Source organism: Dasypus novemcinctus, chromosome 6 (genome assembly GCF_030445035.2).
Source record: "Dasypus novemcinctus isolate mDasNov1 chromosome 6, mDasNov1.1.hap2, whole genome shotgun sequence".
In the NCBI taxonomy this organism is placed as follows: Eukaryota; Metazoa; Chordata; class Mammalia; order Cingulata; family Dasypodidae; genus Dasypus; species Dasypus novemcinctus.
This window is the reverse complement of record NC_080678.1, coordinates 114,532,642-114,548,799: the sequence shown is the minus strand read 5'-3', so window position 1 is coordinate 114,548,799 and position 16,158 is coordinate 114,532,642. Positions and strand designations below refer to the sequence as shown.

General features: G+C 50.7%; 1 protein-coding gene across 1 annotated transcript in view; it reads right to left on the bottom strand.

Annotated features, from left to right (window-relative positions):
- Positions 1 to 10,783, bottom strand: part of LOC131278942 (disks large homolog 5-like) — a 49,089-nt gene extending 38,306 nt beyond the window's left edge. The window contains 6 exon segments of the mRNA XM_058299575.2: positions 3,499 to 3,808; positions 5,114 to 5,454; positions 6,475 to 6,639; positions 6,900 to 6,970; positions 8,281 to 8,466; positions 10,687 to 10,783. Coding sequence (XP_058155558.2) covers positions 3,499 to 3,808; positions 5,114 to 5,454; positions 6,475 to 6,639; positions 6,900 to 6,970; positions 8,281 to 8,466; positions 10,687 to 10,783 — 1,170 coding nt within the window.
- Between the last annotated feature and the right edge of the window lie 5,375 nt (positions 10,784 to 16,158).

The window sequence follows — 16,158 nt, the reverse complement described above, 5'->3', positions numbered from 1 at the left end:
TTCTCTTCACTCTTATGCAGTGTTCAGTTTGCTATTTTGAAAGGAAACCCTTATTTGTATTACTCTTCTGTCAAGTGTTATAATAAGCAACACGTTCAGGAATCACACTCTTAAAACCTGCCGTTTTACTCTGCTCAGGATTCATCGAGTTCAGGATCTGAGAGGTCTTAGTACCTAGTTCCACTCTGGTACAGAGCCATCTCACTTTGCCGTCCAGAGGTGGAGACCCCAAGGGGAGGCAGCTTTCCCCCTCCCCTTCTCCCTCCCCCTGGGCCCCTCAGCCCTGTGGGTCCCAGAAGTGAATTCATCCAAAAAGACTATTTCCTTGTAAGCAGCACAGCAGCTCTGCACTTAGGTCTGTGGAGGGGCAGGAAGGCGGTAACTCATAAGGAGCGCTGCAATTCGGGAGCTGAGAGGCCCCGAGAGGGCCCTCTGTGGGAGCCTGGTTTGCTGCCGAGGAACCTCAGGATCCGAGAGGTCCTCCAAGGCCCCCGCTGGTGGGAGCGCTGAGCCCGGACCCCGGCCTTCCAACTCTCACTCCAGAGTTCCTCCCTCTACACCATGCACCCCCCAAGGTCTCTCCCCACAGCCCCTGGGCGGGGCTGGGGCCCCAGGTTGGGGAAGAACATGCTGGTTTTCCCACCACTCGCCTGGCCCAGGCCTGAGGCTAATTCAAAAGGCCCCTGGGCTGCAGCCCAGCCCCCCAGACGCTCCTCTCAGAGTCCCATCTCCTGCTGCCTTCCCTGCTCCTGAATAGCTCCAAAACTCCTTCCTGCTCCTTTCCTCTCCCACACTGCTCAGGCTCTCTCCACCACAGCTGAGCTCCGCTCCTAAAGGGGCACTGCGGTTGCCCGGGCGATGGGGGGGCAGGGACGCAGCAGCCACTGTGCCAGGCAGCCACGCCATCCTTTCTGTGAGCTGGGGGCTTGGTCGGAGGGGCCTGACCTGGGAAGCGACCCAGCACCTGGGGAGAACTTGTGACCAATGGCAGTGCCCACCCCACCCCCCGCTGCCCCAGGCAGCACCTTGGTCCACCAGAGGGCCACAAACCCCAACTGGACCAGGTCAGCTGATGGCCAGAGGCTGGGGGCGTGGTCCAGGACAGGCCCACGCAGCAGCTGGGAAGCAGAAGGGAAGGCAGAGGGATCTGGTGTCCAGAGCTGACCCAACACCCAGAGCAGACCCAGATTCTGGAGAGGACCTGGCATCCACAGTGGGCCTGGCGCCCAGAGCAGAGCTGGTGCCAGGCCTGGGCAAAGGCCCTGATTGGCATCTGGACCTCCTGGGCCCTTCCTGCCCATTCAGGAGAAAGGCATGGGAAGGGGAGTGGACCAAGGAAAGGAAGGTAGAAGGGAGGGAGGGAAGAGAGGTGCAGAGAGAAGGGCAGAGACTGCCAGGGAAGCCCGAATTGCACCAGAGACAAAAAGCAGCTGATTCTGAGATCTGGGGAGCAGGTCACCATGGCTGAGGCCCTGGACAGGGCACTGTGGCAAGGCATGGAAAGTAGGGAGGTGTGCCCAGGGAGAGGGTCAGACCCAGGAAGGCCCAGGCCACTGGGTGATGTGGTGCATCTGGAGGCCAGGCAAAGTTCAGAAGGGAGCCGAGCATTTCAGCCCCAGAAGCTCTTGGCTGCCGGGGAAGGGAGAGGCTCTCCTCTCCCGCCTGCCGATTTGGAACAGAGCCTAGAAAAGATTCCAGCTCAGCAGGCCGGCAGGCTCCATGCTCAGCCAAGACCCCCCCCACAGTCCAGGAAGCGCACTCTGTTCTCGAGTGCACTGGGCAAGCAGCCGGCGGCAGTGAGCTCGTTCCTGGAGCTAGCACCCAGGGCAAGGCGGGCATTGATCTGCCCACACTCCCTGTGTTTTCAGACTTCCTCAAAGGGCACAACTCCTCCAGCGGCAGATGCCCCCCAGGCAGCCCTGCCGCCCCACTGCACGTCACCTGCGCCATCCACTTTTCTGCATCTGCTCTTCCTTGACCCTTTTGTTTACTTACTGACTCAGTCATTTTCAGTTTTCTTCCTAGTCATTTTGTTTCCCTTTCTGATATGGACAATATCCACTCGCCCCCACCCCCAAAATTAATTACTTAAATCCCAGAAGGCGAAAATGAGTTGATAGTTTTCCTGGGACCATTACGGAGTTCTAATGCATTAACTTTCCTTATTAGAAATTCCTTCAACATCTTTTCAAAAAATCCATCAACATAAAAAGTATACCCTATTGCTTTTCAACCACCAGCTAGAGAAGTCTCAGTCCTTTTGAATGAAATTGCCATTATGTGACCCTCTTTTACCTACAAAAACACGATTTCGTATGGTTCAACCTGATATACACAGGGCAGTAAGCTTCCGATGAGAATAATACTAACCTTAATAATAAAAGTAGAGTCAAGTTGTTCCTAAGTCTCATGGGGCCCACTCTACGTGCTTTTTCTACATTCAACCATTTGATCATCACAGCCCTGGGAGGCAGCTGCCACTGTCTTCCCCTCTTTGCAGGTGAAGAAGCCGAAGCATAGAGCGGCCCCCGGCTGCGGAGGTCCCCTGCAAGCACAAGGCTGTGTCCCTCGCATGCCCGCGGTCCCTGGCACCCCTGGCATCCCCGGCACAGGAAGAAAGCCTCACAGGGCCCTGGACGCCTCTCAGGCACCAGCCCTGTGCCATGCTTGGTAGAGGGGAGGGGTCTGGCTGTGACCACCCAGTGCCCACCTCCCCCTGCCAAGCTGCCCCACCCATAACACCTTGCTTCTTGTTTCTCACAGACCAACCTTAAAACCTACATTCTGACTGAGCTGCCAAGGAAAGCAGCAACGTGGAGAGGCATAAACAGATGGTTTTGATGGGGAGAACATTCACTACGATCAAGTTCAGCAGCACACAGCAGAGCTGAAAGATGTAAAAGGGAAGCTCAAATATGGGGGGAGCTCCTGCTGGACACAGATGGCCTTGGGGTCAGCAGTGACCATGAGGAAGGCCTGGGGTGACCAGGTAGGAAGTCTTCAAAAACTCCACACTGAAGGCACAGGATTCCAGCAGAGTGGCCCAATGCTGGTGCTAATGAGCAAGCCTTCCCTTGACCCTGGAGGTAAGGCCCCCAGGGAGCAAGGCTTGAGGAGGAGGGCTTCAGGGTCAACCCAGGATAACATCTTCCCGGAAGAATGCTGATCACCCCTTTAATAAGCAAATGCCCACGACTGAGGGAACACTTCCAGACCCATCGACAGCTTTGGGGACTTGCTCTCGGCATCTTTCTCCTTCACGAGCAAGCCCTTGCTCTAGCCCCTGACTTTTCAAGATTATCTACTATTGCTTCACCATGGGTCTGGGTGTGAGGGTGCCTGGGTAGCGTCCGAAACTCAGCCAGCGTTTCAGGCGAAAACGAGCAGGCCTTCGTGCCAACTCGGAAGGCGGCTTCTGACCGGCCGCTGTGCCCACTGCAGCCCCCTCCTCCCTGGCTGCTTTAGAAGATGCTGGACGGCCACCGTCCCCCTGCCTACCTGTCGCAGTGCCTCCATCTCCTCACTGGCCGCCTTCTTCTCAGATGTGCTCTTGAGCTTGGACTTGGCCAGCTCCACCTCGGTCTGCAGCTTGTCCAGCTCAGAGATGACCTGGTCCCGCTCGCTCATGATGAGCTTGTACTTGCTGTACACTGCATCCCGCTCCTCCTTGTACTTCTCCGACTCCTTGGCGGTCTTCGCTTGCGTGGTCCGCAGCTCCATCAGCTCCGACTGCAGCAGCTCCATCTCCCACTGCAGGTCCTTATTCTGGGTCGTGGCCTTGTTCAGCTCGTGGTGGATTGCCTTGAACCTAGGGGAGTGGTGCCCAGGGCACCGGGGAGGGGCGGGGGGCCTGCCCAGTCAGCTGCTAGGCCGAGGCCACTGCGCTGGACCGCCTTTCTCCCACACCCCCGACAAAGGAAAGTTATGGAGTCCTGGTGTCCGTGAACCTGGAATCTTTCTCAGCCTTTAACAAATACCAGAAGCTGAGCTGAGGATTTTATGCCTCCCGTTTTACTAGAAATAACACCTTATATCTTCCACAGCCAAGCCATGTTCTTTAAAAAATAAAAATAAAGGCTGCAGCAGCCCAGCACACGGGAGCTCAACGCAGCTTTGATCTAAGTTGAGTCCGACCGCCACGTTTTCACAGACACTAAGGCCTCAAGTCAGTCAGCACAGAGACCACAGCTCCGGCCAGCCCCGTGCAAGGCAACCTGCAAGTCAGGGCCTGCAGCGCGAGACTGGCATTCTCAAAGGCTGTTCCTTGAAACCCCAGTCCTGCACAGGGTCCCACTAAACATGCTGGGTGCTCTGGCGGCTTATGTTTGGGAACACTGCATCCTGTGCCCCACTCTTGGCAAGTCACATTGCGCAATACCAGAGTAAAAGGCCCGGAGAGGTCCTGATGTAAAGAAACCTGTTTGCAATTCAATCCAGCAATTTCCAAACCTATTTATCAAGAGAAAACGTCTACTTAAGAAGCCCAGGAAGACTGCTGAGAATTGGCGTTGTGCAGGAACGTTCCTTACGAAACACTATTTGGAGGAAGGGAGCACAGCCCTGAAGAAGATCATATTCCTTAATTTAAAAATAAAACTTTGGAAGGAACAATGCCTAAGACAAGTGGCTGTCCTATTCTCTGGGTGGGTAACTGACACAGATGGAAACGCTTGTGGTGAAACCTGGATGAACTGCATGCTTTGTTGATATGTATCAATAAAATAGATACGTTTTTTTTTAAAAAAAAAGAATTACCAGCATTAGAAGAAAGAAAGAGAGAGAGAGAAGGGAGGGAGGGAGGAAGGGAAGAAAAGGAAAGAAAAGGAAAAAAGCAAGCTCAGAGCACTCAGAGCTACTCAGGGGAGAGGAAGGAGCCACAATTCATGAGACTTACTGGGTGTCAAAAACAACGCTTCCTGGAGACCAGTAGCCTGTGCTGGTTTTAATCCCGGAAGGCGCTGGGAGCCTCGCAGATAACCACCAGCCCAGAGGTTAGCCCCCTTCCCCCCCACGCCCAGGGGAGTTCAAGCAGCTCCCCCGCCCTTCTCAGAGAAGGTGGGGCAGGTGCAGGCTCTGCCCGCGCGTGCCCCCCTCCCAGCCCCCCGGCTCCTACCTCCTCAAGGAGAGGGCGCACTGGTGCTGCAGCTGGATGGCGGTGTCCCTCTGCTGGGTCAGCATGTCCGTCTGCTTCAGCAGCCGCTGGTTCTCCCGCTCCAGCTGCTCCAGGAGGTTCAGTTCTGAGCTGTGGATGGCCACCTTCTCACTGAACCTCTTCCGCAGGGCGTCGTAGTCCTTCTTGACCCCCTCCAGCTTGTCCATGGCCGTGTCGTACAGCTTGTTGAGAATCTCCGAGGACCCGCTGCGCTTCAGCACTTGGAGACAGAGACTGCCTGGCTCACCCAGGGCCTGTGGGGGCTGGGGGGGCTGTGCCCAGAGCACAGCACACCCACACTTCTATCTGGGAGGGAAGGCCCCACCCTCTAGCCTGGGGGAATCTGGCTGTCTCATTCACAGGCCCTGCCATCACATGAGGCTGATTCATTCAGATTTATTCATTCACAAATCTCTATTAAGTACTGTGCAGAAAACCATAAACATTGCAGACGTAAGGCTGTGTTTAAGGACAGAAATCCAGAAAAAGGCCTGTTTGCAAGGCTGGCCCTTGGCTGGTATCTAGGAACTTGAAGGGTAAACCATTCCCTACAGTGACATAAAACCTTCCCTAAATGATCAAAGTGGCTCATGGTGCCTAAACTGTACAAATAACATGTTACACTCTGAGCACCTGCTCTTCTTCTGGGAGTCACACACTTAGTCAACAGAAAGCCCTCATGACTTTTAGATCAAGCAACACCTTGTACCCAGGTCTGGCAAAGTTCCAGTAACTACAAAGTATTGCCCTTATTCATGGGAAATAACTCAAAACTTCGAAAAGAAAGACTTCAAATATTCAATTACCAAACATTCCCTAAACCAGGTGAGAACCCGATTAGGTCCAATCTGGTTTACTGTGCAGCCCAGGCACTGCAGTTATTCCCAAAGTAGCCCACAAGGGGGCAGTCCGTTGCAGACCAGCCAAATGCTCTCCAGATTTGTCTCACAAGCTTCACTGAGAAACAAAATAATTTAAAAGGCCATCTGGAGGTGAATGAACACAAACCTGGTAGAGCCCAATTTCACATGTCTGGGACAGAATTTGGAGTCTATATGATGGTTTGGCATCTCTGCATTGTAAGTCCTTCAAATACCCCAGCCTTGAGTTTAAACCCTGACAGTCCGGGGACAATTCAGGGCCAAGTGAATCACAAGTTCACAGTGAGCAAGGGCACGCAGGGACAAGCCCAGGGATAAGGAGATGACAGAATCTCAGGGTCACAGGGGACCCCGAGGGGCCACTTCCACCAGTGTTATAACCACGCTCATGCACAAGCAGACTGCACAAGAACGCCTGGCTTACTCTGAGCTGAAATCCACCTCCTCTAACTTCAAAGCCTGTTCTTCTACCCCTGGAATCATATAGAACAATCCTTTCTCCACAGGACAGTAGCCGAAGAGGTGCTCATGTGCCCACATGCTCCGCAACCTCTTGCCACAGGCAGGTGCGCCGGGGCCGCCTCTGCGCATCACCATCGACAGCCTCTGGAGAAATCGGGGGGAATCACTGCCTCAGCGCAGACCAGGAAATTTGAAAATTTGAAAAGCTATCCTAGTAGTCCAAACTTTTTCCTTTACACCGTTAGAAGACAGTGTTCTTAGGAGCTAGTTTCCCACACACTGAGTCGCAGTCAACGGTGAGACGTACATAAACGCACACGCAACTGCAGCCAAACATTCAGCCTGCCAGCCCAAGGGCGGTGGAGGTCCGAGGGAGAGCATTTACACCCAGCCTGGGATCCTACCGTCCTTCTCGTCCCAGGCAGGCAGCGGTCTCCAGAGATGACTCCCCAGGCCCGAGCTCCCGACAGTCTGCCTGGGAGGACGGGGTGGGAGTGGCGGGAGGGAAGGACCAAGCCCCGCATTCCGCTCTATCCACGCTGCACGACAGCCGCGGCAGGAGCGGCTCTAGAAGGCAAGCAGAGCAAGAAGAGAACGCACCTGGGTCTGCACTCAAGGCGGGTCAAAACGCTCATTATCTGCGCTTCTCCCCAGACGTGTCCTTCAGGGACCAAGAAACCCCTTTGCCCCTCCCTCTGGGCCCATGACAGGGCATTAGCCTGTGGTTCCTGGGAAAAGAAAGTCAACTTTCAGGAACTACAGAAGAAAAATACTGTATTTTAAAGACAGGGGCCAGGGCAAGAAAGAGAAGAGCTCCAGGGGCCTTATGAGTTTCTCAAATAAACTGGCAGAGCCTATAAAAAGAGAAAATGTGCTTTGCCTTGAACCCAGCAATTTTATCTCTAAGAGTCAAACCTAAGAAAATGTGGAAAAAAGAATGAGGGCAGACGTAAGCATGTCCCGGGAAAGATTATTTGTAACAGGATGAAAGTGCAAACAACCAAGGTGCTTAACACACGGAGAACAGGGTTAGGCCATCCCTGACAACGAAGCCACGGAACACTTGGCTGGGAGTTCCGAACTGAAAGAAAACTACAAGGAAACCCACGGTATATTGTTGGGTTAGGAGTAAAGGCAGGTTGCAGGAAATGAAAATGAACTCTGTGCATATGTTAAGTATGACACAGAAAACTATCTACGAAATTAGATGTCAGGGGTGACCGGAGGAGTCCCCTTTCAGGAGGGAACCTGGGGCTGCAGTAGGGGTTGGTAACTGCACGGCTGTTGAAGAGGGTGTTGGTTATTGTTCATGGCCTGTTTGACCAAAGAAGACGTACAATTTCAGTAAAGAAAACAGACAGGCACACATCCTGTACCTGCTTCCCCAGCCAAGGCTCGGCAGCCCCTGCCCTGGTCACTGGGGCATCCCCAAGACAGCCAAGAAGAACCCAAAATGCCGCAGCCCCCTGTCCACATCCGGGCCGCGGCCCTCCCCGTCCCCTCCACACACTCAGAGGGCAAAGCGCCCATCTGCCCAAGAGGGAACGGGGCCCGGACCCAGGCCCACGAAGCCCCGCCCACCAGGGCAGCCTCACTTCCTGTGAGATAAACCATACCGAGGGCAGAAGGGCCCCACAAATCCCTCAAGCAAACACACAAGTCAAACAGCACCTTTTACCCAGCAAGGGCCTCTTCACGTTGACAAGGCGTGGGAGGAAGCGAGCCACAAAACCGCCTTGTCCCTGGAGACCGACCTTTGCCCCCCAGGCCCCGCAGGGCACAAACCTGGGGCCTGCTGCCCTGGCGGAGGGGGCACGGGCAGCCCCGGCAGCTGGACACAGTCCCCGCGGTGGCCAGGCCACTCCTCCCCCAGCCGCCAAGGCGGCGGCACTTGCCCGGTGACAGCCAGTGCCAATGAAGGACCTGTGGAGCCTGGAGCACGGGCATTTAGTCCTGCCCCGCGGGACAAGCCTTCAGGAAAAAGAAACCAGGGGATGGGCAAAGGGGCCGACAGAAAACACCCCCACTTTATTTGGGAGGAGGGGGACAGGACAGGGAAGGAGGCGAAGAGAATGGAGATGCAACTCTCAGTCTGGCTGCCTGTCAAAGCCATGTACCTCCGGAAGAAAGAGTCAGATTTGGAGGCAAAGAAGTTTTATGCTTCATGAGGGCAGATTTTTTGTGTGTGATGGAGCCTTTCTGAGATCTAATTCACCCTTTTAAAGTAAAACTTCAGTTGGTATTTAGTATCTTTATGAGGTTGTGCAATCACCACTGCCACACAATTCCAGAACATTTCCATCACCCCGAAGATAAATCCTGTACCCATGAAGCAGGGGCTCTCTGGTCCTCCTCCCCTCAGCTCCCGGAAACCGCTCATCTGTGCTGAGTCTCGACGGATTTACCTCTTCTGGACATTTCATGGAAAGGAATCCTGCAATACGTGACCGTCTGTGTCTGGCGGCTTTCATTCAAAATAATGGTTTCCAGGCTCATGCACATTGCAGCGTGCACCAAAACGTCATTCCTGTTTCTGGCTGAATAGTACGCTGCTGTACGGGTAGACCACATTCTCCTCATCCATCCATCCGTCAGTGGACATTTGCGTTGTTTCCACCCTGCGGCTACAGTGACCGATGCTGCCATGAACGTTTGTTCACAGTTTTGTGTGGACAAGTTCTCGGTTACCTTGGCTTTATACCTAGGAGTGGGTCGCTGCGTCACCAGGTAACACCCATGCTAACTTTTTTTTTTTAAGATTTATTTTATTTATTTATTTCTCTCCCCTTCCCCCCCACCCCGGTTGTCTGTTCTCTGTGTCTATTTGCTGCGTGTTCTTTGTCCGCTTCTGTTATTGTCTATTGTCTATTTGCTGCGTGTTCTTTGTCCGCTTCTGTTATTGACGGGAATCTGTGTTTCTTTTTGTCGTGTCATCTTGTGTCACTCTCCGTGTGTGCGGCGCCATTCCTGGGCAGGCTGCACTTTCTTTCGCGCTGGGCGGCTCTCCTTATGGGGTGCACTCCTTGAGCGCGGGGCTCCCCTACGCCAGGGATACCCCTGCGTGGCAGGGCACTCCTTGCACGCATCCGCACTGCACATGGGCCAGCTCCACATGGGTCAAGGAGGCCCGGGGTTTGAACCACGGACCTCCCATGTGGCAGACGGACGCCCTAACCACTGGGCCAAGTCCGCCACCCCATGCTAACTTTTTGAGGACATGCCAAACTGCCATCTAATGTTCCCCCTAGCAATGTATAAGGGTTCCAATTTCTCCACATCCAGATCTGAAAGGCCCAGGACAATAACAGCAAACATCACCGAGTGCTTCAGACATGCCAGGCCCCTGGTGCTTGTGCTTTGCATTCAGGCCTCCTTTAATCTCCTCAGCAACCATGAGATGAACTCAGCCAAAAGCCCACTCTGCCACTTCCCAGCAAGGCTAGAAAGGTAGAGCTGCAAACTCTCTCGAAATGATGAATCTCCCAAAGAAGAATAAAATCTAAATTAGACTCCAAGGCAAAAGGTTATCTGATAATTAAGGTAAGCAAACTCACAGAGACAGACTCTAGATGTAAGTTATGAGGGGACGGGGTAGGGTAAGGAAATGAGGAGTGAATGCTTAGATTGCCCTGAAGTTCTGTTTGGATTGATGGTAAAGTTTTGGTAATGGACAGTGGTGCTGGTAGCACAATGCTGTGAACATAATTAACAGCCCTGAAATATATATTTGAAGGTGGCTAAAAGAGGATTTTTTAGGTTGTATATACGGAACTAGAATAAAAATTGAGAGGAAAAAAAACAAAGATGATCTGAGCCAAGGTCAGAGCAGGCAATGGCCAGGAAAAAAGGAGAAGCAAAGGGTGAAGTCAGGGAGGGCCGCCCACCCCTCAGACCAGGAGTCGCCCCTCGCAGTAGAGAGAGGCACGAGGCCTTGGCTGGGGCTCTGTGACCGACTGCCAGGCAGCTCCCGCTCATACCAGGAGCATGGGGGCAGGCTGGCCTGGATCGGCCAGAGCTTCCGACAGGTGAGGCCCACAGTCCTACATGGCTGCTCCGGGAAGCTCGGCACACAGGCAGGGCAGGTGCACGGGCGCTGGCCTCAAGGCGGCACTTCCTGTCAGTGGCACCTGCCTCCTCTCATCCTTGCAGCAATGCTCCAGGAGCATCGCCCCTCCCTCCTGGGACTTTTACCAGGACAGGGGAAAGGAAGGTGAGGGTGCTGCGGCAGCCGCTCTGGGGTCATGTGTCGGGTCAGCCATGGAGGTGGCATGGGGACCACGTGGTCCATGGCGCTCCCCATGGGGCCCGGGGCCTCTGGCTGCTGTCCTGGCCTGCACCTAACTCCCCTTCCTGGGAGCCTTTCCTCTTGCCAAGAACCAGCCAAGGCCTACAGTTAAGTACCAGCCCCCACCCCAGACTCAGGCCTGACCTCGGCCGGCCATATCCCCCAGCAGGGGGCTCATGGGAGGGATGCGGGGGCATCTCACAGCAAGGCTGTCCCAGGGCCCCCCACCCAGTCTGCTCCAGTATGCCACACAGGACCTCAGGAGTTATCAGCCAAACAAAATAAACCACAGAAGCAAAATTTTAAATAGAATATAGTGTATAATGGGAAAATACTGAAAATAGCCCTAGGTTTAGTCAATAGGAGACTGGCTGAATCATTTAAGTACTTCCATGGAATGCAATACTCTACGAAGTTAAAAACAATGAGGTAGCCTTGTACCGAAATAGAAAGAAGTACATGACCTATTAAGCAAAGAAAAAAAAATTCTGGCCAGAAATTGTATCGTTTGATGCCATTTCTGTAAAATAAATGGAGACAGAAGGGTTTGTGTGTGTGTGCAGATAAAAGTCTCAAACCTTCCACTGGTAGTAGGCTAAGTACACTAATGGCAGTTATTTCTGTGTAGTGAGAATATGGGAAGAATTCTACTTTTAATTTTTGACATTCCTGTATCACCTGATTCTTTCATTATTCAGTACAAAATGTTTATTAATTTTGCAATTGGAAAAAATAACCATAGCATAAAAAAAGAAAAAAGCGCCCTCCCCCCCTTTCTGAAGAATTGGACCTGAAAGCCATTAGGTGTGGCAGAGCAAGGCAGGCACCCTGGAGGGGAGGCGCCCTGAGGGGGCTCAGGGCCTGAGTGGGATGGGGAGGGGTCCCCATGGAGGTGAGGCCCGGAGCAGGAGGGCCCAAGAAGGGCAAGACGGGCCTGGCATGGGGAAGGGGACAGAGGAGCTGGAGACAGGTTACAGAGGCGGGCACTGATCAAGGTTAACAGCTCAAAGAATAACAGGCACCAGGTTTCTCATCGTGTGAGGACTGGGGTAAAAAAAAAGGGGGGGGGAATGGGAGAAACCAGGCCAACCCCATGGTGTCAGTGTAAACTCATGGTGATAATCAATCGAGATGCAAATGTGTGTGCATACACATGTATGCATATACAGATATTCCCTACTTCTATCCACTGAGAAGGCCTAGGAGCAGTGACACCCCAATACCTATGAGCATAGCTGGCATTCAGATCTTGCCCCTAAGTACCGTTCTCCACTAAAAGGAATGAAGGCTCCTTGGAGAAATGGCTAATTTCCAGGGCTAGGGCAGGAGATGTATAAAATAAGCCTGGAGCATCTTGTACCAGAGAGCAAGGAAGTGCTCAAATAATGATAGAAAATGTCAAAAAAAAAAAAAAAAAAAGACATAAGTGCAAGGCCGAAGAGGGGGTTCCCACTGGCCTCAACAGATTGTAGCCTAGTGACTAAAACAGGAAACCAGAGATGGATAGGTAAATGGATACACAGATGGAGGGATGGAGGACAGGTAATTGAAAATCTGATGACAAATGGGATATCTGCAGTTTCAATGGACAGCCCTAAAAACACTTCTGAATCACGAAGAGGAACTTTACAGTGGAGAAGCTTGGAGACATCACCACAGTCAAGTGATTCTAGTGAACAGTATGAGGAGTGGATCAGAGGGCAGCATTTCCCACCGACAGGATACAAGAGAAGAAGGCAGGATCCCTTCTGTGACACTCCTACCAAAAATACACTAACCGATTCTAACCGTGAGGATCAGAGAACTCTACATTGAGAGCCACCCTACAAAATAACTGGCCTCACGCCCAGGTCAAGAGGATGGGGTGAGGCATGCCAGGGCTCCACCCCGACACAAACTCTGAATAACCTACAAGAACTGGCAGAAACATCTTTCTCAAACAAAGCTCAAGAAAACGGTTAGACAACAGTACCAGGACGAGAACCGAATCAAGAAAAAAAGCTACCTACAAAGTTTTGGCTCTCATGGCACCCTGGCCGGCCCCTCGCCCACCCCTCACAGCTGGGCATGGGGTCAGCAGTGCTCCCAGGGTGGGTCCCTGACCCTGGATGCAGAGGGAGCAAAAGAACCCTCGTGCATATCCTGGCAGCATGCACGTCCGGCCCAGCCTGCCTGGCGGTGGCCTGAGGGACTCGCTGCCCCAGAGCGTGCCCTGCCACGGAGGGCAGCTTGCCCAGCTCCCCTGCAAAAGGCAGAAGGCAGCTGGGGGGCGGCAGGCTGTCAAGCCATGCTGCCTGGGGCAAGGGACTGCTGGCTGGAGGACACAGAGGGCTGTGCTGTGAGGAAACTGCCTCCTAGGAAAGAGGGACATTCCTATGTGTGTAAACGGGAATTCCCAGGGCCACAGAGCAAGCCCAGGGAAGACCTAACCCACAGAAAGGGCTCTGAAGGAGAGCACAGGTCAATTTGCAAAGACTGGAAACAGTACATTCTTTCTCCTTTTTTAGCTCTTAGGCTAGCTGTTTACTAGCTTAAGGAACAAACACCTCAGACTCTAAATTCCAGCAATAACACATTTTAAAAAATCATTTAAAATATCAAAACATCCAGCTTTTAATGAAAGATTACAAAACATACAAAGAAAAGGAAGTGATAGGCCAGGCAAAGGAGATGATTAAAGTATTTGAAATTACCCAGGAGGAGGGGCCAGACCTGGGACATAACAAAGATTCAAAAAAAAAAAAACCTAAATATGTTGAAAGAGCTAAAGGAAATATGGACAACAAACTAAAGGAAATCAGGGAAATGACAGATGAATGCAGAATAGCAATAGAGATGGAAAATATGAAGGGAGTGGATATGGCTCCAGCGGTTAAGCACCCACCTCACACCCAGGTTCGGTTCAGGTGTCTCCTAAAAAAAAACAACAACAACAAGCAAAACAAACGGAAAAGTCAACCCAGGGAAGCCGATATGGCTCAGTGGGTGGGCACCCATTTCCCATATACAGGGTCCTGGGTTCAATCCCCAGCCCCCATATCTTAAAAAAAAAAAAATTATGAAAAGGAATGAAACAGAGCTGAAGACGAGAGTAACAGAAAAATTTAAATTCCTTTAAGGTTTGGTTCAACAACAGATAGGGGCTAGGGAGAATCAGGTAAACTTGAAAATAAGACAGTTGAAATCATCCAGTCTGAGGAAAGACAAAAGAATGAAGAAAAGTGAACAGAGCCAGAGGGAACCTGTGAGACACCATCAAGCACTGTGGGAGTCCCAGGAGAAGAAGGAAGGAAAGGGGCAAAGAGAAAATTCAAAGAAATGATAGCTGAAAACTTCCCAAATTTAACAAAAGACATGAATAACATAATAGCAATATAACAAAATATATCCAAGACGCTCAAGGAACCCAAAATAGGATAAACCCAAATAGACCCACAGTACAGTACTTTTTAATCACATAGTGCAATACCAAAGATTAAGAGAGAATTCTAAAAGCCCTGAAGAGATGTGTCTCATAAAGAAGCCTCAGTAAGATTAAGTGCCTATTTCTCATGGAAAACCATGGAGGCAAGAAGGCAGTGAGGTAACATATTTAAAGTGCTGAATGCAAACAATTATCAACGAAATTAAAACATTTCCAAATAAACAAAAGCTGAGGGAGTTTGTCTACCACTAGACCAGCCCTACAAGAGAGACTAAGAGTTTTGAAGGTAGAAAGGAAAGGACACTAGACAGTAAATGGAAGCCACATGAAAAGCATCTCCAGCTAGGGTAACAGCTGGGGTATATATAAATACTAGCACCCTTGTGTTTTTGGTTTGTAACTCCACTTCTCACTTCCTACAGAATCTAAAAGTCAGATGCATAAAATGTCATGAGAAATCAGTGATTTTTTATAAACAAAGTATATAAACCTGTAATTTACAAGAACTACATGAAATAGTTGGTACATACCATTGAAGTTAAGTTGGTCTCTACACAAACAAGAAAGTTAAGGATAGTGGACTTGGCCCAGTGGTTAGGGCGTATGCCTGCCACATGGGAGGTCCATGGTTCAAACCCCGGGCCTCCTTGACCCGTGTGGAGCTGGCCCATGCGCAGTGCTGATGCACGCAAGGAGTGCTGTGCCATGCAGGGTGTCCCCCACGTAGGGGAGCCCCGCGTGCAAGGGGTGCGCTCCATAAGGAGAGCTGCCCAGCACGAAAGAAAGTGCAGCCTGTCCAAGAATGGCGCTGCACAGACGGAGAGCTGAAACAACAAGATGATGCAACAAAGGGACACAGATTCCCAGTGCTGCTGATAAGGATAGAAGCCCACACAGAGAGCAGACAACTGGGGGGGGGAGGGAGAGAAATAAATAAAAAAATAAATCTAAACAACAAAAAAAGAAAGTTATAGACTTAAAACTATTTATAGGATGTTTACACTTAAGCTCCATGGTAACTACAAAAAAAATCAGTGAACCGCAGTCTCACAGAGATGGAAGTTACAATACGGGTAGTCAGGGGTGGGGAAGGAGGGGACAAGGTGAATGGGGAATTAACACATAACAGGCACAGGGTTTCTGTTTGGGAAGACAGGAATGGCAGGTGGTAAGGGCACCACAACAGGGAAAATGCGAGTAATCCCACTGAGTGGTTGAGATGGAAACATCTGCTATATGTGTGTGTGTGCATATATTCACACACACACCAAAAAGAGCAACTGAAGAGACAAAGACAACTAAATGCAATATGTGATCTTATACAAGAGGAGAAAAGGCTCAAAAGGAAATCTGGGGGACATATGAAAAAATTAGAATATAGACTGTAAGCTTTATATCAATGTTAAATTTCTTGAACTTGAACACTGCACTTAAGGTGATTACATAAGTGAATATTCTTTTCTTAGGAAATGTGCACAGCACTATTAAGTGTTCAAGCAGCATGATGTATATAAACAATAAACAAATGTTAGAAAATGGACTGATAGACAGATAGATGATTATAAGATAGACAGACGGACCAGTAAGTTGCTGCATAGATAGAAGGAGAATGATAAAATGTTAAAATTGGTGCACCTGGATATTGGGGCATAGGGTTATTTTGAAATTCTCTATATGGTCTTTATTTTATTTCTGTAACTCCCTTGTATATTTGAAAGTATTTCAAAATTAAAAGTTTAAAAAATAATAATTGGCCTGTAAGCTTCAAAAGAGTCAAGGTGACAAAGGTCAAGGGAGGCCTCGTCTACAGAGCAGACCTATTGTCCTTTTGAAGACAATGATCATGATCCTATACCAGGCACTCTTATCAAAATGGGTAAAATAAAGAAGTGACAACATGAAATGCCAGCAAAAGTGGAAAAAGTAGTAAAATTGCATGTTTAACTTTATAAGC